The 23,300-nt window shown below is 52.5% G+C and overlaps 1 protein-coding gene across 4 annotated transcripts in view; it reads right to left on the bottom strand.

Annotated features, from left to right (window-relative positions):
- Positions 1 to 23,300, bottom strand: part of ZC3H7B (zinc finger CCCH-type containing 7B) — a 176,864-nt gene that overhangs the window by 3,862 nt on the left and 149,702 nt on the right. For all 4 annotated transcript variants that reach the window (XM_066358512.1, XM_066358515.1, XM_066358513.1 and 1 more), the window contains 13 exons: positions 16,635 to 16,677; positions 15,446 to 15,639; positions 14,792 to 15,113; positions 13,828 to 13,886; positions 12,942 to 13,041; positions 11,428 to 11,589; positions 10,365 to 10,570; positions 9,206 to 9,306; positions 8,046 to 8,227; positions 6,493 to 6,578; positions 712 to 845; positions 509 to 614; positions 258 to 366 (listed from right to left, as the gene is read on the bottom strand). In XM_066358512.1, the coding sequence (XP_066214609.1) occupies positions 258 to 366; positions 509 to 614; positions 712 to 845; positions 6,493 to 6,578; positions 8,046 to 8,227; positions 9,206 to 9,306; positions 10,365 to 10,570; positions 11,428 to 11,589; positions 12,942 to 13,041; positions 13,828 to 13,886; positions 14,792 to 15,113; positions 15,446 to 15,639; positions 16,635 to 16,677 (1,804 nt within the window). The remainder of the gene's footprint in view (positions 1 to 257; positions 367 to 508; positions 615 to 711; positions 846 to 6,492; positions 6,579 to 8,045; positions 8,228 to 9,205; positions 9,307 to 10,364; positions 10,571 to 11,427; positions 11,590 to 12,941; positions 13,042 to 13,827; positions 13,887 to 14,791; positions 15,114 to 15,445; positions 15,640 to 16,634; positions 16,678 to 23,300) is intronic.

The raw sequence follows: 23,300 nt of genomic DNA, 5'->3' as shown, positions 1-23,300 counted from the left end.
GAAATAGGGGACAGAGTGCATGGTTAGGCAATGCTCCATCCATTCTGTCCCATGATCCCTGTCGGACTTGAGAACTGGGGCGTCTCAGGCCCTGCTGCTGAGCTGCCCGCAACCCCAGAAGACCAGAGAGGGTATGGCTGCTGCGCCTGGAGAAGGGCCCAGTGGCAAAGGTGCTGTTGGGCCTGCTAAAGAGTTGGGACATCTGGCAATGAGGGGACACAGGGCCATACCTCTGCCCTGCTGGTCTGCCCACTCACTCTTGTTCTCCTTCATGAATGTCCACATGTCCCTCTCCTCTGGGCTGTGCGCAAAGGAGCAGTTCCCCACATATTGGCACTTGCGGCCATTCTGTGCGTGGATGCAGAGCTGTGCAGAGGTCAAGGGGAGAGCCGGCTGAGTTTTGCTGGATGGTGTCACTGCCCCAGCTAGAGGGCAAGCCCTCCTGGGGCCCCACAGCATCCCCATTCGAGGCCCCACTGCTACCCTGCACCCCACCCCCAGTGCTCACATCATATTGCTGTGGGAAGTTGCGAATGGATGGCAGTGGCCTCACTGACACCCATTTCCTCTTGGCCTTGGACATCACCAGAAGGACCCGTCGCTCCTTGGTCCAGCTACAGGGCAGAGCAGGGGGCCAGTTGGGGAGGACTTGGGCAGAGCCTCAGGCTCTGGTGCTCAGGTGGGCACCCACCCAGCCCATGTCCCACTCACCAGTGCCGAGCCTTGGCACTGCAGTATTTGAGGTCTTTGTCAGGCTCCACCACCTGTCCATTCCTCCAGCACTGGCCGCACACAAACTTCATCTGCAGGTCAAAGGTGCTGGGCCCATGTGTCCGTGGGGCACCCTGTGGGCAGAGGGGCTGATGAAGGAAGAGGCACAAAGGCTGAGGACCTTGAGGTCCATCGTAAAGGTGGCCTCTGGAGCATTTGGGCTGCCCAGAGCTTTGGAATGGGTCAGTCCATTACCACTTACTGGCAGGAAGTGATCCCCCAACTCCAGGCCCATGGCTTCCCAATGTGGGAGTGAGATCTGGGATGGAGCTCCTGACTCCTGATCCAGTGCTCTATGCTTTAGCTGGCTAGTCCACATGGGTCTGCTCTGTGGAGGTGCTGGCATTTCTCGGCATAGTATGCAACCTCACACCTCCCTGTCTTGGCACATACTGTTCCCTCTTCCTGGAATAACCTTTCTCCATTCTTCATTAAGTTTGTTCTTGAAACTTTCTTTATTTTTTCTTTTTTCATTTTTTGTATTTTTCTGAAGTTGGAAACAGGGAGGCAGTCAGACAGACTCCCGCATGCGCCCGACCGGGATCCACCTGGCATGCCCACCAGGGGGTGATGCTCTGCTCATCTGGGACGCCGCTCTGCTGCAACCAGAGCCATTTTAGCGCCCAAGGCAGAGGCCATAGAGCCATCCTCAGCGCCTGGGCCAACTTTGCTCCATTGGAGCCTTGGCTGCAGGAAGGGAAGAGAGAGACAGAGAGGAAGGAGAGGGGGAGGGGTGGAGAAGCAGATGGGCGCTTCTCCTGTGTGCCCTGGCCGGGAATCTAACCCGGGACTCCTGCACACCAGGCTGACTCTCTACCACTGAGCCAACCGGCCAGGGCCGAAACTTTCTTTATTTTTTAAGTGAGAGGAGGGGAGATAATGAGACAGACTTCTACAGGTGTCCCGGCTGGGATCCATCTGGCAACCCTGTCTGGCAACCCTGATGCTTGAGGATCGAGCTATTTTTAGCACCTGAGGCTGATGTGCTTGGACCAACCAAGCTATCCTAAACACCCAGGGCTACACTCAAACCAGTCAAGCCACTGGCTGTGGGAGGGAAAGAGGGAGAGAAGGGGGAGAGGGAGGAGGGGAGAAGCAGATGGTCATTTCTCCTGTATGACCTGCCCAGGAATCAAACCCGGGACATCCATACACCTGGCTGATGCTCTATCCACTGAGCCACTGGCCAGGGCCTGTTCTCAAAACTTTCAAAAATCAGCTAAGGAACCTCCTACAGGAAGACTTCCTAGAGCTTTCCTAAGTAGCAGCTGCCCATCCTCTGGACTCACACAGTATCTAAACTACCCCCATGTTGATTGACTCATCTAGTTATGAAGGCTGGGCCTAGTGGTGGAGAGCAGGCCCTAGAAGGTGGGAAGCCACCAGCAGTGAGTGGGGACAGAGGGGCCCATGATGGGCAGTGGGACAGAGCTGGACTCTCTAAGACCCCACTGTGTTCATTCCCAATCCTCTGTTCCAGGCTTTCCTTTGCAGGCATGAGTCCTTCTCTTCTGCACTCTGGGTTAGGGTGGAGGGCAAATGGTGAGAAAGGTGTTCAACCAGTCTTGTCTCCTGCAACCTAACTATCCCTCCTGTGAACGAGAGCCTCCCAGTCCTCCCTGGAGTCTCAGGTATGGATCCACCCCTCCAGGAAGCACCCTTTCCTCCAGGGTAGCAGGTACAATACTCTTCCATGGGTGCACCTGTGAACCTGGCACTGCCCAGACCAGGACCTGCCCTAGAGCAGGAAGGGGTTCTGTCCTTGCATATTCACTGACCTCTGGCCTGGTTCTGTGAGACTGCAGCCTGGCTCAGCCCCAGGATAATATATACATCATCCTAGTGATAAAGTAAAACCATACCTGCCCTGGCCGGTTGGCTCAGCGGTAGAGTGTCGGCCTGGTGTGCGGGGGACCCGGGTTCGATTCCCGGCCAGGGCACATAGGAGAAGCACCCATTTGCTTTTCCATCCCCCCCCTCCTTCCTCTCTGTCTCTCTCTTCCCCTCCTGCAGCCAAGGCTCCATTGGAGCAAAGATGGCCCGGGTGCTGGGGATGGCTCCTTGGCCTCTGCCCCAGGCGCTAGAGTGGCTCTGGTCACGACAGAGCGACGCCCCGGATGGGCAGAGCATTGCCCCCTGGTGGGCAGAGCTTCGCCCCTGGTGGGCGTGCCGGGTGGATCCCGGTCGGGCGCATGCAGGAGTCTGTCTGACTGTCTCTCCCCGTTTCCAGCTTCAGAAAAATACAAAAAACAAAAACAAAAACAAAACAAAACAACAAAAAAAACCCATACCTATATCACTGGGACATGGTCTGTGCTAAAGCGGGCAGGATGTTTATCTGAATGGCTATTGATTTCTAGGTGTTCCATCAGATTCTCACCTTTTCACAGGTGAGGTAAGAGGGGCCTGTAGGGGTGCTGCGGCTTAGCCACTACCCTAATGAACCAGCACCCTAGTTCACTTTTCACAACAGCCCAGCATCACTGCCTTCTGCTGCAACCCAGGGGAGGTGAGATCATTTCCATTTGACAGAGCAGAAGCAGAGGCTCAGACAGGTTACTAACCCACCCACAGGTAAGTGGCCTGAGATCAGGGACCTGGCATGTGGCAGGTGTTCATGCCTTTTTGTAGGATAGCAGAGCTGTGCCACAGGGACTGGGTCAAAGAAGCTTTATCCTGACATTCTTGGTCCCACAATGCCACTGGCCCCACCCAATGATGGCAAGCAAGCAAGATGCCCATGCCCGGGTCATGGCCTAGCCTGGCATAGAAGCCCTATTCTGGAGCCAGGCCTGAGAATGGCATCTTGGTAGGGAGGATGGGGCCTGCCAACAAGAGGAGGGTGAAGTCTGTCATGGTACCCTTGGGCAGCTAGGCCTGCACCCATTCCTGGGGACCCTGGCAGCAGTCCTAGGCAGGCTGAAGGGGGTCAGAGGGATAGGAGGTAGCTAGGACTCAGTGTCCTCTCTTTAAAAGACAATGCTGTAGGTTCAGCCTTAGCCCCTCACTGGTACCCAGCTGGGCTCTTGGCCAGGAGCAAAAATAAAACACATGGGAGGGGGACAGAGAAGGAGAGCAACCAGAAAGAGGGGAGAGCAATAAAAAGGACCAGAAACAAGAGAGCTAGGGAGAGAGAAAGGAGGCCCAAGGAGGCCAGGCAGCTCTCTGCCACACTCAGGCTGGCCTTCTCCCAAGTAGGTCAGTGAGTGGGCCTGGCATTGTGAGGGGGTTATCCTTCACGTGGGGATGGAACAGAGTCATCACCTCCTTGGCCCTGAGACCACCCTTTCTGTCCCCATTATCATCTAAGTTATAGTGATCCCTATTTCCTGAGGCAGATATGAGGGTTGGGGATGACACAAGGCCAGTACAGAGCAGGGACTCAGCAAGCTGCAGCATGGTCAGCCCCTGTGAGTCTTATACCTGCCCCGGGAGACAGCAAATAGGACTACGACCCCATTTTATGGATGAGGAACCCTCAGGGGTACAGGATGGAAGGTAGCAGAGTGAGCTCCAGACAAGATGTCGGAGAGCCTGGGATTGATATACTTCACTAAGTGTGCCTCTGGGCAGGTCTGAGAATGCTCTGAGTCTCTGTTTCCCCATCTGCAAAAGCCACAAGGTCACAGCTCAATCTTCAGGATGACCGGGGTGAGGATCAGGAGGGATGTGAGGTGATACAATCAGCAGAGGAAAGTTTGAAGGATACCAGGATATTTATATGGTCTAAAGTATCTCCCCAGAAGATATTTATTAATTACAAAGGGGAAAAATATAACTTCACAGAACAGAAGCATTCACAGTGGATGTACCTTATATCAAGTTATCACCAGTAAAAGGACAAATTGATGATGTGCCTCCAGGTGAGGGACCTGAGAAGAACATAACATCACCCTGAGGTCTGGGGAACCATTGGACAATCCCAGATGGATAGCCTTTCTACAAAGCCAAGTGGCTCTTCACAAACGTCGAGGTCATGAAAGACACAGAAAGACTGAGAAACTGCTCTGGCTTAAAGGAGACTGAAGAGGCACAATAGGCCCTGGCTGAGTTGCTCAGTTGGTTAGAGCAGTGGTCCCCAACCTTTTTTGGGCCATGGACCGGTTTAATGTCAGAAAATATTTTCATGGACTGGCCTTTAGAGTGGGACAGATAAATGTATCATGTGACTGAGACAAGCGTCAAGAGTGAGTCTTAGATGGATGTAACAGAGGGAATCTGGTCATTTTTTAAAAATAAAACATCGTTCAGACTTAAATATAAATAAAACAGAAATAATGTAAGTTATTTATTCTTTCTCTGCGGACCAGTACCAAATGGCCCACGGACTGGTACTGGTCCATGGCCCGGGGGTTGGGGACCACTAGGTTAGAGTGTTGTCCTGTTAAGCCAAGGTTGCGGGTTCAATCCCTGGTTAGGGCACACACAAGAATCAACCAATGGGGGCCCTGGCCGGTTGGCTCAGTGGTAGAGCGTCGGCCTGGCATGCAGGAGTCCCAGGTTTGATTCCCAGCCAGGGCACACAGGAGAAGCGCCCATCTGCTTCTCCATCCCTCCCCCTCTCCTTCCTCTCTGTCTCTCTCTTCCCCTCCCGCAGCCAAGGCTCCATTGGAGCAAAGTTGGCCCGGGCACTGAGAATGGCTCTGTGGCCTCTGCCTCAGGCGCTAGAATGGCTCTGATTGCGGCAGAGCATCGGAGCATCGCCCCCTGGTGGGCATGCCCGGTGGATCCCGGTAGGGCGCATGCGGGAGTCTGACTGCCTCCCCGTTTCCAGCTTCGGAAAAATACAAAAAAAAAAAATAAAACTAAAAAAAAAAAAGAATCAACCAATGGGGAAAAAAAAGCAAGAATCAACCAATGAACACATAAATAAGCAGAACTACAAATTGATGTATCTCCCTCTCTAAGAATAAATAAATAAATAAATATTTTAAAGAGACACAATGGGCCTGACCAGGCGATAGCACAGTGGATAGAGCGTCGGCCTGGGATGCGGAGGACCCAGGTTCGAGACCCCAAGGTCTGCAGCTTGAGCGCAGGCTCATCTGGTTTAAGCAAAGCTCACCAGCTTTGACCCTCGGTCGCTGGATTGAGCAAGGGGTTACTCAGTCTGCTGAAGACCTACAGTCAAGGCACATATGAGAAAGCATCAATGAACAACTAAGGTGTTGCAACAAAAAACTGATGATTGATGCTTCTTATCTCTCTCCGTTCCTGTCTGTCTGTCCCTATCTATCCCTCTCTCTGACTCTCTCTCTGTCTCTGGAAAAAAAAAAAAAAAGAGACACAATGGGTGAATGCAGTGTTATTTGGGATTTGGGAATGAGTCACAAAATCTACATAACAGTATACCTGAATCTTAAAAATTACACCAGTGTTAATTTTCTGATGTTAAAAATTGTCCTGTAGTTATTATGTAAGAGAATGTCTTTGTTTTTAGGAAATGCACACTGAAGTATTAAAGGATAATGGGGCATCATGTCTGCAACTTATTCTCATTTCTTTATGTAAATGTGTACATGTACGTGTACACATACACACACGAGACAGAGTAAGTGCAGAATGTGGTAAAATGTTAACATTTGGGGAATCCAGAAAAGAGTATACACAAATTCTTTGTACCATTCTTATAATTTTCTGGTAAATCTGAAATTGTGTCCAAGTACGGGATGGGGCCTGATCCCAAGGAGGCCAGGCCCCAATGCCAACCCAGGGCCTTACCAAGCTGCTGCTGGCCTTCCCTGCATGGGCTTCCATCTGCTGCCAGTATTTCTTGGATTCTTGGACAATGTCTTCATGGGTCATGCCTGGGGAGGGTAAGAGCTGATATGAATGTCCCTGAAGGAGCTCAGTGAGGAGAGGCAGGCATCTGAGAGGCACTAGTGTCATGCCAGGCCCTGCTGGAGGGACCTCTTCCCCAGTTCGGCCTGCCACTGAAACAGATGGGGTGAGGGGAAACCGCTCATAGTCTCTGAGCCTGTTTGTTCATCTGTGAGTAGGACAGAGGCCTGCTCCGAGTCCTCATAGGCACTGAGGGAATAAAATGCAGCCAAGAGTAGAAAAATGCAGGAGAAAGATGGTGGCTCCACAGTGTGGCATGATGACTCCCTGACCCTATGCACTGCCCGTCTCTTGGGCCAGCTGCTGAGTACCCTTCCTTGACCCCTGTCTCCCTCAGTGGGATGGCAAGCCTGACCCCTGCTTGGCCCACTGGTTCCTAGGGCTGCATACCTGGCCCAGGCCAGCTTACTAGCTGAGGGGCCATGGGTCTTCACTGCCAATCTACAAAGGGCATATACCCGAGCCTGGTGGTCCAGACCCTCCCAATCTCACTGTAGACACTGAGCTCGCCCTCTGGGGTGTACCTTGGAGCCTCTTCCATGAAGCTGTCCCCCACTCTCACCCCACTCTGGTCTCCTGTCCCTTTCCCAGAAATGATTTCACTTTTGACTTTGTCCTATGGATACTATTTCATGGTGGCCACTTATTAATGCTTGGCTCTGGGCCAGCCACTGTGCCTGGCATCCATTTTCTTGCTGATGATTTCCCAGATAATGTATCTCTTGCCCAGACCTCGCTCATGAACTTCCAGGAGCCCACATCAGGCTGCCTGCTCAGCATCTCCACTTGAAGTCCAACAGACAGCTAAAACTCCCTATGTCCCACACTGGGCCTGGATGTGACCCCCAAACCTACTCCTACCGGATCCTCTTTGCAGAACTTAGCAACCCCATTCTTCCAGTTACTCTGGTTTAAAACGTTGGAGTGGGGACAAACGTGTGTAATAGAACGACTGGAATATCCACGTGTTATGCTGTCTGCCTTGCCCTCACTTACACTTGTCATTCTCTGACAGCAAGGACCTCACTGGTTCTTGCTCGGTACACATACCCAGAGCAGGTGCTCAATGAGTCCTTGTTGGATGAGTGAGTGAGTGAATAAGTGAGCAAACAGTTTTTAATCTCCTCAATCTGACACAGAGATGATGATCATTTCACCAACAAGCAAATAGAGGGGGTGTGAACTGCTGACAGCCACCCAGCTAGCCAATGGAGCAGGAGGACAGCTCTGCGGGCCTCTGCCTAATCTCCTCGCAGTGCCCAGAAAGGGAGAAATGCAGGATCCTCCATGCCTGGCACCTTTGTGATGTTTAGGAAGCACCGGCTCCTCTAGAGGCAGCCTCCCAGTAACTGCTCTCCCCTAAACCAAAGTCCCTCTCATCCTACCACTGGCAGCCCATTCACCCTCAGCAGGAGCCCCTGCCCAGCCCCCACCTGAGTACTGCTGCAGCAGCCAGACTTTGAGCTCGATGAAGCTGTGGGCGAAGTGGCAGCTGTCTTCCCGCAGACAGCCATAACGCACCTCATGGCGGCACACGTCGAACTGGAAGTGCTCCTGGAACTGGCGGATCTTGGAGTACTTGAGGGAGGTGGAGCGGACGATGTGCACTAGGCACCTAGAGGGCAGGTGAGGCGCACACAATGCAGTCTGCAGCCCCTATTCCTGGGGGGGTCGTTTTCCCCATTGCCAGCAAGCCTGAGGGGAGGGGCTTCTCCTTGGGTGCCTTCTGACCTTAAGGCACAGTAGGTGACAGGTAGGGATCTTACACTCAGGTGGCCCTGGGTTAGAGTCCCAGCTGTTCACCCCTCCCCCAGTCTCAATCTGGGGAAAACTCAAAGATGGGGCAGCCCACAGAAGCAGGGAACCAGCTCCCAGCTGTGAGGCTAGGGAAAGGAAGTGCCTATAGGTAGGAGAAGGGGCATTTCCCTTAGGTTCCCCAGCCTGATGCTTCAGAACTGGTCCTGTACCCAGAGCAATAATAATCAGCAGTTCCTCTAGGCCAAGATTTTAATTTCCCTCACAGCAACCTTAGGAGACTTGGGATCATCATCAACTATATAGATGAGGAAACCAAGGGTCACAGTGGCTAGAGGGAGGCCATTGACCAGGCTGGGACTAGGACCCAGATCTGTCTGACTCCATCATCCCCACTGGGGCAGAGCAAGGGGTGTCAGAGGAAGCAAAGGTGGGTCTGGCTCATCCAAGCCCACCCACTCACTGTCCAATGCTGATGTCACTGAACAACACTGAGGGCACTGAAAAGAAGTCAGAGATGTGGCCTCCCACTTGCCTGATGAGCAAGCTACTTTCAAGCCTCACTGTTCTCATGTGTACTGTTATATAGTAACTCTGCCCTCACAGGACTATGGGGATCATTAAGATACCCAAGAGGATGCTTGGAATATAGATGCTCAATAAAGATCGTTCTATCCGTCCTTTCCAGGTAGATGCTGAATCTGATTTCCAAATTCCGTCCCTTGCCTTGACATACTATGTCCACCCTCTGGCCTCAGCTGCTCCCCAGGTATCTGAGCTGGTCCAGGGGCCTCTCTGCATGCTCCCACCCCCAGGCTGGGCTTTGGGTACCACTCACTTGTTGTTATAGAAGCTGTGCTTGGCAGCCAGGTTGGAGCAGACGGATGGAGAGTCCTTTGTGCCTTTGCTGATGATCCGGGGTTTACTGTCAAAGCAGATCTGCCCAGGGAGGGGTGAGCTAGGACCCAGCATGGCCACATGGGCTGGGGTTGGACAGATGGGTCTCTGTAAGCCCTGCCCTGAGTACCTGAGTCTGGGAAGTGAGGAAGGGAGTCCCGGGATCTATGGCCCCTGCCTCTCTGGCTCTATAGGTAACCTGGTCTTGGCTCTCTCTGATCCCACCCCTCACAGGGTTAGGGAGTTACCACGCCTTGCCTAGGGCAGGGATTATTTCATGCCTCTGAGCCTCAGTTTCCACATCTGTAAACTGGGAATAACCACACAGGGTCTGTCCCACAGGGTCACTGTGAAGCTCAAAAAGGGTGTAACAGAACTGCAGGTGCTATATAAAGTATGTGTAGCTGCCTGGCTGGGAGCTGTGATACCCATGCTGCCTGCTCCCTGAGTCAGCCGCTCGGAGTCAGATGGAGGGGCTGGCTGCGTGATGCATCGGGGTTGGGCTGAGTGCACCAAACTCTGCTAGCAACCTGGACCCAGAGCTCTCCCTCCACGGGTCTCAACTCTCACATGCTATGACTGGGTAGGGAGGCAGGGCCTAGCAGGGTCTTCTGTGATAGCTCTGATGAGGAAATTAACATCTTGGTGGGGCTGGATGAATCAGAGATGGGCCTCAGAGGGTCTAAGGACACTCCTGGGAGAGGATACAGGCTGGACACATGCGAAGAAGTAGGCAGGGAGGTGCAGCGGGCACTGAAGCCAGTACAACTGGACAAGGAGATGTGGAGAGGATGGAATGAACGCCAAAAGTACCTGCTGCCGAGCCTAGCCTACAATGGTTGCAAGGGAAGAGCAGGTGTGATTATCTCTTTCTGGCCTCAGTTTGCACCCCTATACAATGAGGGGGCTGGATAGGATCTGGGCTCTAGCATGATAGCATACTCTGAGCCTAACTTTCTAACAGTCCAAGGACCTACTGAGTCTAGGGCCAGGCCTTCAAACCCCATAGCTTCTGAGGCTGACATTCCCCAATGGAGCACGTGAGGGACCCCCTCCCTGTGTCACCGACTGTGGAGGTGGCAGGTGGGGCAGGCTGGTACCTCGCAGAGGAAAGTGAAGATGCCCTGGTGCTCCTTAAGGAGCTTCGCGATGGTGAGGCTGCCACGCTTGACACCCCCCAGCGGGTCAAAGAGCAGGTCACGGTTGAGGGTGCCCTTCCGCTCCTCAGTCCACACATCGATCTCCTCCTGATGGTAGGCGAAGGTGCAGTTATCCCCGTACTTACAGTCCTGCTTGTTAATCATGTCTGCAAAGAGGCAACAGGGCACACGTTCTTCCAGGCGGGACAGCAGCCTGCAGCACCCCCATGACCACTGCTGTAGCCCAGGGGGGCCAGCAACTCCCTCGTGGGGCTTGGGCTCATCTCCAACAGGTGGGGTGGTGGCTGCCCCACCACAAGGACTTGGGAGGGGCAGCATGGCAGAACTCAGGGAAAGTCCTTCCCAGGCTTGGTCCCCTCTCTCTGATCTACACCTGGGTGGAGGGGGGTAGAGATTTGCATTTTCATCTGCAAAGCATGGCTATCATCGGGCTCCACCACCCAGTGTTGTAAGGATGCATGATGGTGGGTATACGGGGGCAACAATATAAAGAGCTTAACAATACTGTGACTGCCAGGTATTGCTGTATGGACTGCACCAAGATGCTTGGTTGTAGAACAGAAGAAAGCATATAAGGTACATGATAACTGTCCCATTACATTTTAACCATACTGACATGAGCCAGAAGTGAGGACGATGACAACAGAATAATTTGTAAAAGCTAACATTTGTCGAGCCCTTGCTATGTGCCAGTCCTAAATGCTTGATGTGATTCTTTCCACATCCTTCCTACAGCCCTTTGGGACCTTGCAGCAGTAACAGAAGCTAGCTCTCCATGTACTGTTCAACCCTCACACTTGAGAGCACAGGCCACCAGCTCGAATGGAACATCCCAAATATTCCCGCCTGTCTGCAGAGCTGGTCCGGGTGGGAGATGCTCATTCTGATGTGGGATTCATCCTTGGTGGGCCACACCTGCTCTGTCTACTGCTGTCTACCTGTGATAAGGAGTCAGAGCAGCAATCTGGTGTGCGAAGAGCTGCCCCTGCCGCACACTACCCACCTTTGCACAGGTAGTAGGAGCCCACAAAGCTAGTCTTGGTGGGTCGGGGCCGGATCCGCTTCCAGGTCTGGTCCTCGGAGCTCCGGAGCCGGCCTAGCAGGATGTCCCGCTTACACTTATGCTCCAGGCCCTCACGGTAGGTGTAGTCCCCTGCCCTGGGGCCTGTGGGTGCAGAGTGGAGAGGGACTAGAATTCTGGAAGCAGAACTGAAGAGTAATGGCTGGTGGGCCCAAGCAGTGGGAACTGGTCTCCCTGCCTAAAAATCTACCTCCTTCACCTGGGCCTCCGACACACCCTCCCCTGCTAAATGTTCTCTAGGGCCTAGGTTGAAGGGAAGTCCTTCAAGGATCCCCTTCTCAGCACCCTCCCCCTTTCTACCACCCTGGCTCTCTAGTGAGCCTGAGCATTTCAGGATTTCCCTAGAATGACCTATGAAGACAGTGTCTGGCAGAGAGCAGAGCTCCACAAGGCCCTTCCTCCTTTTACTGTCCCAAATGATACTGCCTGGATTCACCCTCCCTCCCTTGCTTCTTTTCCTCTTCCTGGTCCTCTCAAATCTTCACTCCTCTCCCTGGACAATGGAGTGCAGTGATCTTCTTAGAGAGATCAAGAGGAAATGGCTCTTGTGGGGACCACCTGTCATCTGGCTGCCAGCATCAGGTGTGCCCTGGCTCTCTCTCAGTGCAGGCGGCAGTGGCCATGTGGATGAGGGATGCAGTCAGGGAAGAACTTCCTCATAGGCACAGCCATCCGACAAGACCCCATTCTGCTCTCTGTCCGCACAGGTCCACTGGAGCTCTGGTGGCATGACTCTCAGTCAGGGGTGGCATGTGCGTGTGTGTGTGGGGGGAAGATTGGCAGGGAGGTCTTGCAGTGGGCGGTTGACAGCAACTGGATAACCTACCTCTAAGGTCTTGTAGATTCTAATACCCCTGAGATGGAGAATTCTAGACTGCTAAGATTTTTAACCCTGGTATCTCAGGAAAATATCATTCTAAAACTTCAGGATTGTGGGATGCTGGCAAATAAAACAGTGAGTCTTAGAGTCTAGAATTCTGAAATTCTAGGTGTGCTGAAAATGATCTACCAGACTTGGGCATCTATTCTGAATTGCTTCTATCATCTCCTTTGGACCTGGGGACTGGGAGATGAGAAAATGCCTTTCCCAAACCCCTTTACCCCCTGAATGCAGGGCAGGTTTGAATCGACCCAGTGAGATGCACTCAGAGGTGGGATGTGGAGAGGGTGGGTGGCACCTCCTCTGGCAGGTGTGTTTCTGTAGCAGCCAGCTGGACTGTGCATTCCACAGCCAGGTGCCAGCCTCTGGCCTGCAGGGTGGCCATGATTCTCACTAGCAGTGCCAGCAGCACCCCCACCCTGTCCTCCAAGCCCCCAACTCCCATATTATATCCCTGTCTGCTCGAAATCCCCACTAGAATTCTGTCATTCTGGGATTCTCCCGAGATTCCCAGTATCTCTGGACAGAGGGACAGAGTATGAAGGTGTAACATTACCTGTTTTGGGGTAGCAGAGTTGGCAGGCTTGCTTGAACTCATGGGTGGCAGCCAAGGGGTTCTTGATGAGCAAGGCGGTATTGGGCATGGAGGGCTCTGGCTGTGACAAGAGGAAGTTGACCATCTTGGATAATGAATGATGGCTGGAGCCACCAGGGCCAGCCTGGGCACCAGAAGTGGGGGGCTCTATGATCCTCCCACCATCCCACCCAAGAGCAGAGCTGTAGCCCAGGGTCCTTCCTCTTCCTCTTTCCTACTGGCTGGGGAGCTTCTTATAACATGATGCAAGAATCCAGAACATCAGGACTGGACCAGCCCATTGAGGGTGCGTGCGTACCAGTATCTTGGCCTAGAACTGTTCCTTGTGTAAAAGCCCAACATGAAAGCAAATAAACAGGAGTGGCCCCAATTGGGGCCCACGCACATGCTGTCCCCCAGCCTCTATCTCCCAAGCCCCCATGGCATCAACAGACAGGGAAGAAGGCAAAACTAAGAGAGGCTAAGTGACTTCCTGTGACTACTCAGCTAGTGTCCAGGCTGAGGCATGAGTTCAGGCTGCCTAACTCCTGGTCAAGTGCTCTCCTATACTCAGAACCTGGCTGAGTCCCGAAACCAGGGATGTTACCCCAGGGAAGTTACTGAGCCCCCCGAGCCTCAATGTCCTCACTCAGACCCCAGTGCCCTTTGCTTACCCTCCCAGCACACATTTTAGAAGGGCCAGGAAAGACCATCTCTGGCCTGTCTGCTCTGAGGGGCCCTCTTTGGGGGGTGTAGTCCTTTCTACCAGGCAGAGGGCTCACCCCCAATCTGGAGCCCCCAACCACTCACCCTCCACCCCTGGGAGGGCACAGGATGCTCAGTCACCGATCCTTGCCAAATCACTCACCGACGGGGCTGGTTTCTGGGTACCGCTTGGGGGACGATGGTCCTGTGAATTGGTGTCCTCTGGGCAAGAAGACATGGGGTCACCATCCTGCTCTGAAAGACTTTATCCTCCATATTTCTAGCCTGGAGAAACCTCCCAGGCTACACATCTATTTGTGCTCATTCCCTAACTTTACCCCCACGAGAACAGTGAAGCATCCCAGCCTGAACATATCCTGTGCTTACACCTACTGCACCCCCACTTGCCCCAGGAGAAAGCTGAAGCACTTAAACTTGGCTCACAGGTCCTCCGAAGGCAGCTCAGGTCCTCAGGGTCCCCAACCCACTATCCCTCCTACTCTTCTCATCTGCCTTAGGAGATGTTCCTCCATCATGCAGGCCTGTGTCAAACTGCTCCCTCTGCTGGCAGACGACCTCTATCAAGAGGCGCCATCACTTCCTCCTGGAAGCCTCCCTTGGCCCGGAGGCTGAGTGAAGCCCTGTGAATTCCCCTCAGCTGTGAGCTCTCTGGGCTAGGTCTGACTGTGGAAAGCTGGTCCCATAAGGGCCCAGACGGGCCTGTTTCCTCTCTGGGTCACTGGTACCCAGCTCAGAGTAGTGGTGAAGGAGCCATGGCTGTGAACCCCTTCCCCTAGCCTTAGGATCATCCCTGTGGGATCCCACCAACCTACCAACCCCAGGGTGCTGGGGTGCTGGGCAGAGAGCTCTAGACCACAGATCTGCAGTTCTAGACTATCCCAGTTCTGCTGTTTTATCTTGAACAAGATAGCAGCCCCACACCACGCTGAGAGCTGCAGGAAACACAGCATCTCAGAAGACACGGCCCTGGACTGTGACAGGGTGAAAGGACCTGGGCTTTGGCAAAACAGTTATAATCCCAACTCTGCTCTCCAGAGATGGAGCTGTGATGGTTCTTTGCAAATTGTTAAGGATGTGAGGACTGAATGTGTCCACCCGGGCCTCACCCATGAAGGAGTTGGACTTGTCCAGGGAGCCCTGGGTTGACCCAAAGCTGTCCAAGGCATCCAGCCGGGTCTCTGAGTATGGCAGCAGGTCCAGGGAGTCTAGTGCGGAGCCTGGGGTGTCGAGAGCATCCAGCACAGAGGCAGCCAGCTTCTTGGAGGAGTCCATGACGAGACCAAAGGAGGCAGGGGGCAGTGGGCTGGAGACAGGGATGGACCCACCCACTACAGGTGGCAGCAGTGGAGCCCCACCAGGGAACACAGGTATCAGCTGGGGCAACTCGCTGGGCACACCGCTGCAAGGCAGGCCACCCTGGACCAGAGACTGCAAAGTGGAGAACAGAAGGGTCAGAGGGGACTTTGACTGCCCAGATCTAGGCACAGCCAGGCACTGAGGGCAAGCCAAGCCTGTGTCTCAGTCCCAGCCTGACCCATGGGGTAAACCGGGAATCTACTGTCGTGCTGGCTGCATATTCTGAAGCTACACGTCTCTATACCAAGTAGGTCCCTTTCCCTCCTGAGGCCTCAGTTTCCCCACCTGTGGCATGGAGACAGGGTTTCCCCTCTACCCATTGTGAGATGTGAGGATGAATGTGATGGGGTCCCAGGTGCAAGAGGGATTCAGGAGAGCAGGAGGAGGGTGGTAGCATGGCTCACCAGTGAGTCCAGGAGAGTGTCCAGCTCAGGACCAAAGACATCCCCATCAGAGAAGTCATCCAGGCCCTCAGTGCTGGGGAGGGCCCTGTTACTGCTGTCCAGGGGGGCTAGCAGGTCCAGAACATGAGGGAACAGGGGTATTGTAGGGGTAGAGGGCAGGAGGGCCGGGGAGCCTCGCAGGTCCACATAGCAGTCTGTAGGGGAGGGGTGGGCTCATTAGCTGCATGGAATCCTGCTTGGTGGGAGTGAGGGAGTGTCCCAGGGCCCTGGAGTACTTATCCAATACCTTCCCTCCTTTCCTGAGCTCCTGCCCAGAACCCTGACTGCCCGCCAGCCTGACCCCATTGGCAGAGGCTCACTCACAGAGAAGGAACACCATCATGCAGTTTGAGAGGGTTCTTCAGTCACACAGTATGTCCCTGATGGGCCTGCCTCAGTGTCTGAATATCCTACCGCTGGGGTAAGCAGTTACCTCTCTAAGGGACACTTTTAAAGTAACCATTCCAGCCCTTGCCGGATGGCTCAGTGGTAGAGCGTCGGCCTGGCGTGCAGGAGTCCCGGGTTTGATTCCCGTCCAGGGCACACAGGAGAAGTGCCCATCTGCTTCTCTACCCCTCCCCCTCTCCTTCCTCTCTGTCTCTCTCTTCCCCTCCCGCAGCCAAGGCTCCATTGGAGCAAAGTTGGCCTGGGTGCTGAGGATGGCTCTATGGCCTCTGCCTCAGGCACTAGAATGGCTCTGGTTGCAACAGAGCGATGCCCCAGATGGGCAGAGCATCGCCCCTTGGTGGGCATGCTGGGTGGATCCCGGTAGGGCGCATGTGGGAGTCTGTCTGACTGCCTCCCCGTTTCCAACTTCAGAAAAGTACAAAAAAAAAAAAAGTAATCATTCCTGTAAGCCAGTGACAAAAATTGGGGAGAGGAGGTCTTTGAGAGAGGTGGACTCCCAGCTGGGGGGACTGCAGTGGAGGACATGAGGCCAGTACTACCCCACTGTGAGGCAGCCTCTGCCCTCCCACGCTGGCGGAGTGCTTTCCCACAGGGAGGGGGTCTTCCCAAACCCACTATTTGCTCTCATGTTTCAGGAAGTACCCAGGGCAGGGAGCCCTCATGAGCCCTTGTCTGTGGGGTTGGGGCTGAGCCCTTCTCGAGGCCTCATCTCCACCCCGTTCCCTGGCATCAGGGACACTACCTGTTTCGATGTCATCTATGGATCCCAATCCATTGGATGTCCCCTGGGGAGAAGAAGGACATGGTGGGTCAAGCAGATGCAGGTTAGGAAGGCCATGGTGCCCAGCACTCAGGGTGTCACCTGGGCCCAAGTGACTATTGCTGATATTAACCAGAGGACTGGACAGTATGGTCGGGAAAGCACCAAAGTGCCACTCCCTGAACCACCAGAGTCCCCTCCCTTAGTTATAGCCCCAGGCTGAGTCAGCTCAGGGGGGATCCCACCGATGAGTGAAAGCCTGGCAGAGCTTGACTTTGGCTTGCCCAAGTTCCTTGTCTCTCCGGGCCTGTTTCCTTATATATAAAGTGGAAATAACAGTCAGTCACCCCCCTCCTAGGACTGTTATAAGGATGAAATAATTTGACATTTGTACAGAGCTTAGAACTCTACCTGACATACAGAAAGTGATTTACATGTTTGATAAATGTGTAATATGAAATTTTAAATCCAAGCTCTCAGGAGTTGGCCTAGGTGAACTGGGTGTTCTTATTCCTCAGCCTACATATTCCATCCCCGCAATGAGCATGGCTCATCTCCACCTCCAGGCTCGGCCAGGCTGGTCATTCCACGAGCCTGGCACATCTTCCCCTTCTCTAAGTCCTGCACAGTCCAGCTGAAGTCCTCCTCCCCTGGGGAGGCCCTGGTTGACCCTATCTCCTCTGTGCTCTCATGGAGGGCAGCAGGGGAACCAGACTCCCACTGCTGACCACCCCATCCTGTGTTTTAGCAGCAGCAGTAAGAGCACTCAGATTAAGCAGGCACTACCTCAGGCAAGGCCCAGGGCAGCACTTCGCTCCCAGTCAAGTTCAGGCCCTGGTTCGGTGCCCTGCAAGTTCTTCTGACAGAGAGATGTCAGTATTGAGAAGCTGCCACTCACATGTCAGAGTGGCCATCGGACTTGGGAGCCTGCCCTGACCCCATCCCCTCGGCCTCTGCACCCTTGACCCTGTGCACAGTGCCCCTCCTCACTCAGAGCCTGTCCCAGGCACAGAGCAAACACATGCAGTTCCATCTCTCAGGGTGTGCTTGGCCATCAGAGACAAGCTGAGCAAACAAGCCTATTATGTTGGATCAGAGAGCTGCTACACTTACAGTAAGTATATAAAATATTTGAGGGGACTGACAGGTGGTGGCACAGTGGATAGAGCGTTGGACTGGGACCCAGATTCAAGACCCTGAGGTCACCACCTTGAGCAGGGGCTCATCTGGCTTGAGCGTGCTGTTGCTGTCTTGAATGTGGGACATGACCCCATAGTCACTGGCTTGAGCCAAAGGTTGCTGGCTCGAGTAAGGGGTTACTTGGTCTGCTGAAGGCCCATGGTCAAGGCACATATGAGAAAGCAATCAATGAACAACTAAGGTGGCACAATATAGAATTGATGCTTCTCATCTCTCTCCCTTCTTGTCTGTCTGTCCCTCTCTCTGACTCTGTTTCTATCTGTCAAAAAATATATACACTATATTTGGGATGGTAGTGGTCAGATGAATGTCTCTAGGAACAGCTGTGCTTCTCCTTGCTCAGTGCTGGGGCTTCCCAGGCCTGACAGGACAAGGTCACTTTCTCAGTCCCCTGCCCACCACCTAGCTCCAGCCCATCTCTCTAGGTTTGTCTCTCCCTGCCACCTAGCGACACACTTAGCAACAAAGGTCTACAGAGTACCTCCTTTCTGGAAGGCACTGTGCTGGGAGCCTTCCCATATGACCCACTAGAATCCTACAGCCACCACAAGATGGCAGGTAGCAGCACCTCTCTGAGAGTGGAGGAGCCCCCTCAGATAAGGGGTTCACTCAGGACCTGAACCAAAACACAAGAAGCTACAGAGGGCAGAGTCTTCTGAAGCCCACGGGGAGAGCTGGTCTTGTGGTCTGGGCATGTATTTCCCTCACCTGCCTCTCAGCCTTTGCTCAAGCCGTTATCCTGTTATTCCCTCCTCTCCACCTGCTGGAATCCTGCCAACCTGACTCTGTGAAGTCCTCTCCACTGTGGCTGCTTCAGGCTCCATATGTTCCTAGAATTCATGGCCCTCCATGCTTCTTGCTCCCCACGCTGCCAAGAGGCAGTTCTGGCACAGAGACCATGCTCAACTCCCAGGTCGTAAGAAGCTTCCTGTGGGGACAGACTGTGCTGTCTCCACTAGGCACACATGTGGAATGACTGGATGCATCGGACCCCGAGGCTGGAGTGTCCTGAAGAAATCCCAGCAGCCTAGGCTCACACCCAGTGCAAGTGTGTATAGCTTCCAGAATGTCAGGGATCTGGCTGTGTGCATGTGTGTGCGCGCACAGCACTATGCTGGCACACTGAGGCAGGAGCTGACCTGGTCTTCCCCTCTGCAAAGTCTACTCTGCTTGGATTTCTCACAGACCCCCATTCCATGACCAGCCCTGGCCTTTGTGCATGTGGTGGGGGCTCCAGCAAGGTTTCACAGATGGGCAAATGGTTTGCCAGGATCTGGAATGCCAATGGCATGGCATCATTTGTGGTCTCCTGGCTGCAGACTCATTGGATACAAAGGGCTGGCCCTTGGGTAGCTAGGTATTCTACCTACATTTGCTGAAGCCTTTTAGCCATGGTCATTCAGTCATTCAACAAATATCCTTTGAGCACCAACTGTGCCCACCCAGTAGAACTTTTCTTGCTATGAACAGATGCTATTATCAATACTCACTCACTAGCCTATGAGGACCCTGGAGGCACCCCCCGCCATGGCCCCTAGAAGAAAGCTATGAGCTGGGCTGGAATGGGATGGGAGTGAGCACCAACGCTGACTCGGGCACCATGAACTGGCTTCCCAGGCCTGCTCTCATTTCATCCAAGCTACCACCCTGGGAACTAAGGACAAATGTCTCTATTTTACAGAGGCTGCTAGGCTCAGAGAGATGACATGATTTCCTTTTGGTCATGCCACCAGTGAGCACAGATTTGGCCCATCTGACTCTAGAATGGTGCCATGCAGAGGCACAGACCAGAGGAGCCCACAGTCCCTGCTCTGGAATGAGCTTCTTTCTCTCAAATGAGCTTCCTATGAAGCCAAGGACATACACGCACACATGTCATCCAATGCATACATAGAAGGAGGTGAGGATAGAAAAGGAGGCTGGAACCAGATGGTGGTGGGGCCCAAAAGCCACACTCAAGTGTCTAGATGTTGATTAATCATATTACTTTTTTTTTTTAATTTTATTTATTTATTTTTTACAGAGACAGAGAGTGAGTCAGAGAGAGGGATAGACAGGGACAGACAGACAGACAGGAACGGAGAGAGATGAGAAGCATCAATCATTAGTTTTTCATTGCACGTTGCAACACCTTAGTTGTTCATTGATTGCTCTCTCATATGTGCCTTGACCGTGGGCCTTCAGCAGACCGAGTAACCCCTTGCTGGAGCCAGCAACCTTGGGTTCAAGCTAGCGGGCTTTTTGCTCAAACCAGATGAGCCTGCACTCAAGCTGGCAACCTCGGGGCCTCGAACCCGGGTCCTCTGCATCCCAGTCCAACGCTCTATCCACTGCGCCACTGCCTGGTCAGGCTCATATTACTTTTAAACAGATACTTTAATAACTACTGAGCCTGACCAGGCTGTGGCACAGTGGATAGAGCATCAAACTGGGACACAGAGGACCCAGGTTTGAAACCCCAAGGTCGCCGGCTTGAGCATGGGCTCATCCGGTTTGAGCATGGGATCACAAACATAACCCCATGGTCACTGGCTTGAAGCCCAAGGTCGCTAGCTTGAGCTCAAGGTCATTGGTTTGAGCAAGGGGTCACTCGCTTTGCTGTAGCCCCCCCTCTAGTCAAGGCACATATGAGAAAGCAATCAATGAACAACTAAGGTGCCACAACGAAGAATTAATGTTTCTCATCTCTCTCCCTTCCTGTGTGTCTCTATCCGTCCCTCTCTCTGTCAATAAATAAATAAATAAATAAATAAATAAATAAATAAATAAATAAATAAATAAAACAACTGCTGAGGGTTTCTAAGCAAGGAGAGATCCACGAGGCCTGACTGTTGGGAGTTACCCTTGCAGCAGTACTGGGGGAACCATAACGGGAATATGGACAGTGTTGGGGAGACAAGAAAGAGGCCAGCCATGACCTGCAGAAGTGGGATGTGGCCTGAACCAGAGCATTCACTGCAGGAAGAGAAGGAAGAAACTGGGCAGTCCATTACATACCCAGCCAGGGTCACTCCAGAGTTGCGCTCTAATGCTCAATCATGTCACTATCCACAGAAAACAAAAGGGCTCCAGATCTCTGGATAAGATCTGTCTGAATAACTCCATGCCTCTCCATCAGCTCTGGTAGAATCAGCCTTATACAGTCCCCTCCAGCCATCCTGGCCTCATGGCTATTCTTATACACTGGGCATTTCCACCTCAGGGCCATTGCACTGGCTGTTTCTTCTGCCTGGTCCCCCAAAACTCCTCATGGATTATCCTTCATCTCCTTTAGGTCTTTGCTCAAGTGTCAACTTCTCACTGAGGCCTCTGTTGTTCACTGTTTAAATCTGCAACCCCCTCCCAATAGCCCCAGCACGCCAAGGTCACTGGTTTGAGCCCTGGTCAGGGCACATATGAGAAGCAACCAATGAGTGTAGAAATAAACGGAACAACTAAGTGGAACAATGAGTAGACATTTCTCTTTCTCTCCCCTTCCCCCCCTCAAATCAACAGAAAATCTTTTTAAACAAATTATCTTCTAGCCTGACCAGGCGGTGGTGCAGTGGATAGAGCGTTGGTCTGGGATGCGGAGGACCCAGGTTCGAGACCCCAAGGTCGCCAGCTTGAGTGCAGGCTCATCTGGTTTGAGCAAAGCTCACCAGCTTGGATCCAAGGTTGCTGGCTTGAGCAGGGGGTTACTCAGTACTGTAGCCTCACAGTCAAGGCACATATGAGAGAGCAATCAATGAACAACTAAAGTGCCACAACAAAAAACTGATGATTGATGCTTCTCATCTCTCTCTGTTCCTGTCTGTCCCTATCTGTCCCTCTCTCTGTCTCTGTAAAAAAAATAAAAATAAATAATAATAAAAATTATCTTCTAAATGGAGAATCATTGCTTTCCCAACATTCTTATGATGAGGACACAGCTCCTCACCAGGCACTAGGTGTTTTCGCTTCTGTCTACTGTTACAGCCAAAATGGGGACTTGCCTCTCTTCCACTTGGTCCCTCCCACATTCCAAGTTCCTCCTAGTCTCAGGGCCTTTGCACAGACCTTCCCCTCTGTCTGGAATGATATTTTACTCATACATCCTGCCCCGCCTACTCCTTAACCTTTGGGTCTCAGTTTGAAGGTCACTGATGTCCAATTTAAATCAGGCCTTCCATTTCCTATGGTCCATGGCTCCCCACATTCTGCTTTTATAGATCTCATCATGATTTGTAACCAGAAACAATTAGGCTAGTGTCCATCTGCCCTGGGAGCTCTTTTTTTTTTTTTTTTTAATTTTTTTTATTTATTCATTTTAGAGAGGAGAGAGAAAGGGAGAGAGAGAGAGAGACAGAGAGGAGAGAGATAGAGAGAGAGAAGGTGGGGAGGAGCTGGAAGCATCAACTCCCATATGTGCCTTGACCAGGCAAGCCCAGGGTTTCGAACCGGCAACCTCAGCATTTCTAGGTTGATGCTTTATCCACTGCGCCACCACAGGTCAGGCTGCCCTGGGAGCTCTTTGAGCGTAGAAACCATACTTACTTGGTTCATCATATACCCAGCCCCAAGCTCAGTCCCTGCCACGTACTGGATAAGCTCAAACAAGTCACCTAACTTCTCGGTGCCTATCTCCCTTTGTTATAGGGGGGAAACAGTACCTCCTTTAAGGCATTGTTGTGAAATTATTTCGGACTGTTTATTTATCACTCATTCATTCACTGCTATGTTCTGAATGTTTATCTTCCTCAAATCCCTATGTAGAAATTCTAACCCCCAAAGTGATGGTTTGAGGACTTTGGGAGCCTCACAGGTCATGAGAGTAGAGTCCTCATTAATGGGATTAGAAACCCCATAGAGATCCCTTTCCCCTTCTGCCCTCTGAAGTTACAACTAAAAGGTGCTATCGATAATTCTGAAAGTGGGTGTTCACCAGACACCCAATCTGCCAGCACTTTGATCAGTCCCCAAAACAGAGAGAGATAATAATCTGTTTCTTATAAATCACCCAGTCTATAGTCTATGGCATTTGTTATAGCGGCCTGAGCTGACTAAGACATCACTTACTTTTTTTTTTTTTTTTTTTGAACAGTCAGTATGTGCGAGGCTAATAATTTCTGGTTAAAGACTATGATGAGTGATGGCTACAAAGCAGATGAGATCGCATCTGCCTCCCTTGCAAAGACATGTCTAATTCAGCTCTGGCACAGCAGCCAGCCCAGGGTTTAGAAAGGGTTCCCTGTGATGTGTTGAGTGAATTAACGAAAGTGCTCTAATGCCCTGGAGGGATGGAGACCTGCTGCTGCCTCGCTGTGTGACACTGGCCAAGGCCCCTGACCACCCTGTGCCTCAATATCCCCTTATATATAATAAGAAGGCAAGATATACGCTCCATCAGTACTCATAACTTGTTCCTTATCTTCCAGAAAGCCTCCAAGTCTACCAAGTAGTTCACGTGCTGAGAGGTGTGGGAGTCCT

The sequence above is a fragment of the Saccopteryx leptura genome, chromosome 1, assembly GCF_036850995.1.
Source record: "Saccopteryx leptura isolate mSacLep1 chromosome 1, mSacLep1_pri_phased_curated, whole genome shotgun sequence".
NCBI lineage: Eukaryota > Metazoa > Chordata > Mammalia > Chiroptera > Emballonuridae > Saccopteryx > Saccopteryx leptura.
Note: the sequence above shows the minus strand (reverse complement) of the source record. Positions and strands in the feature narration are given on the sequence as shown.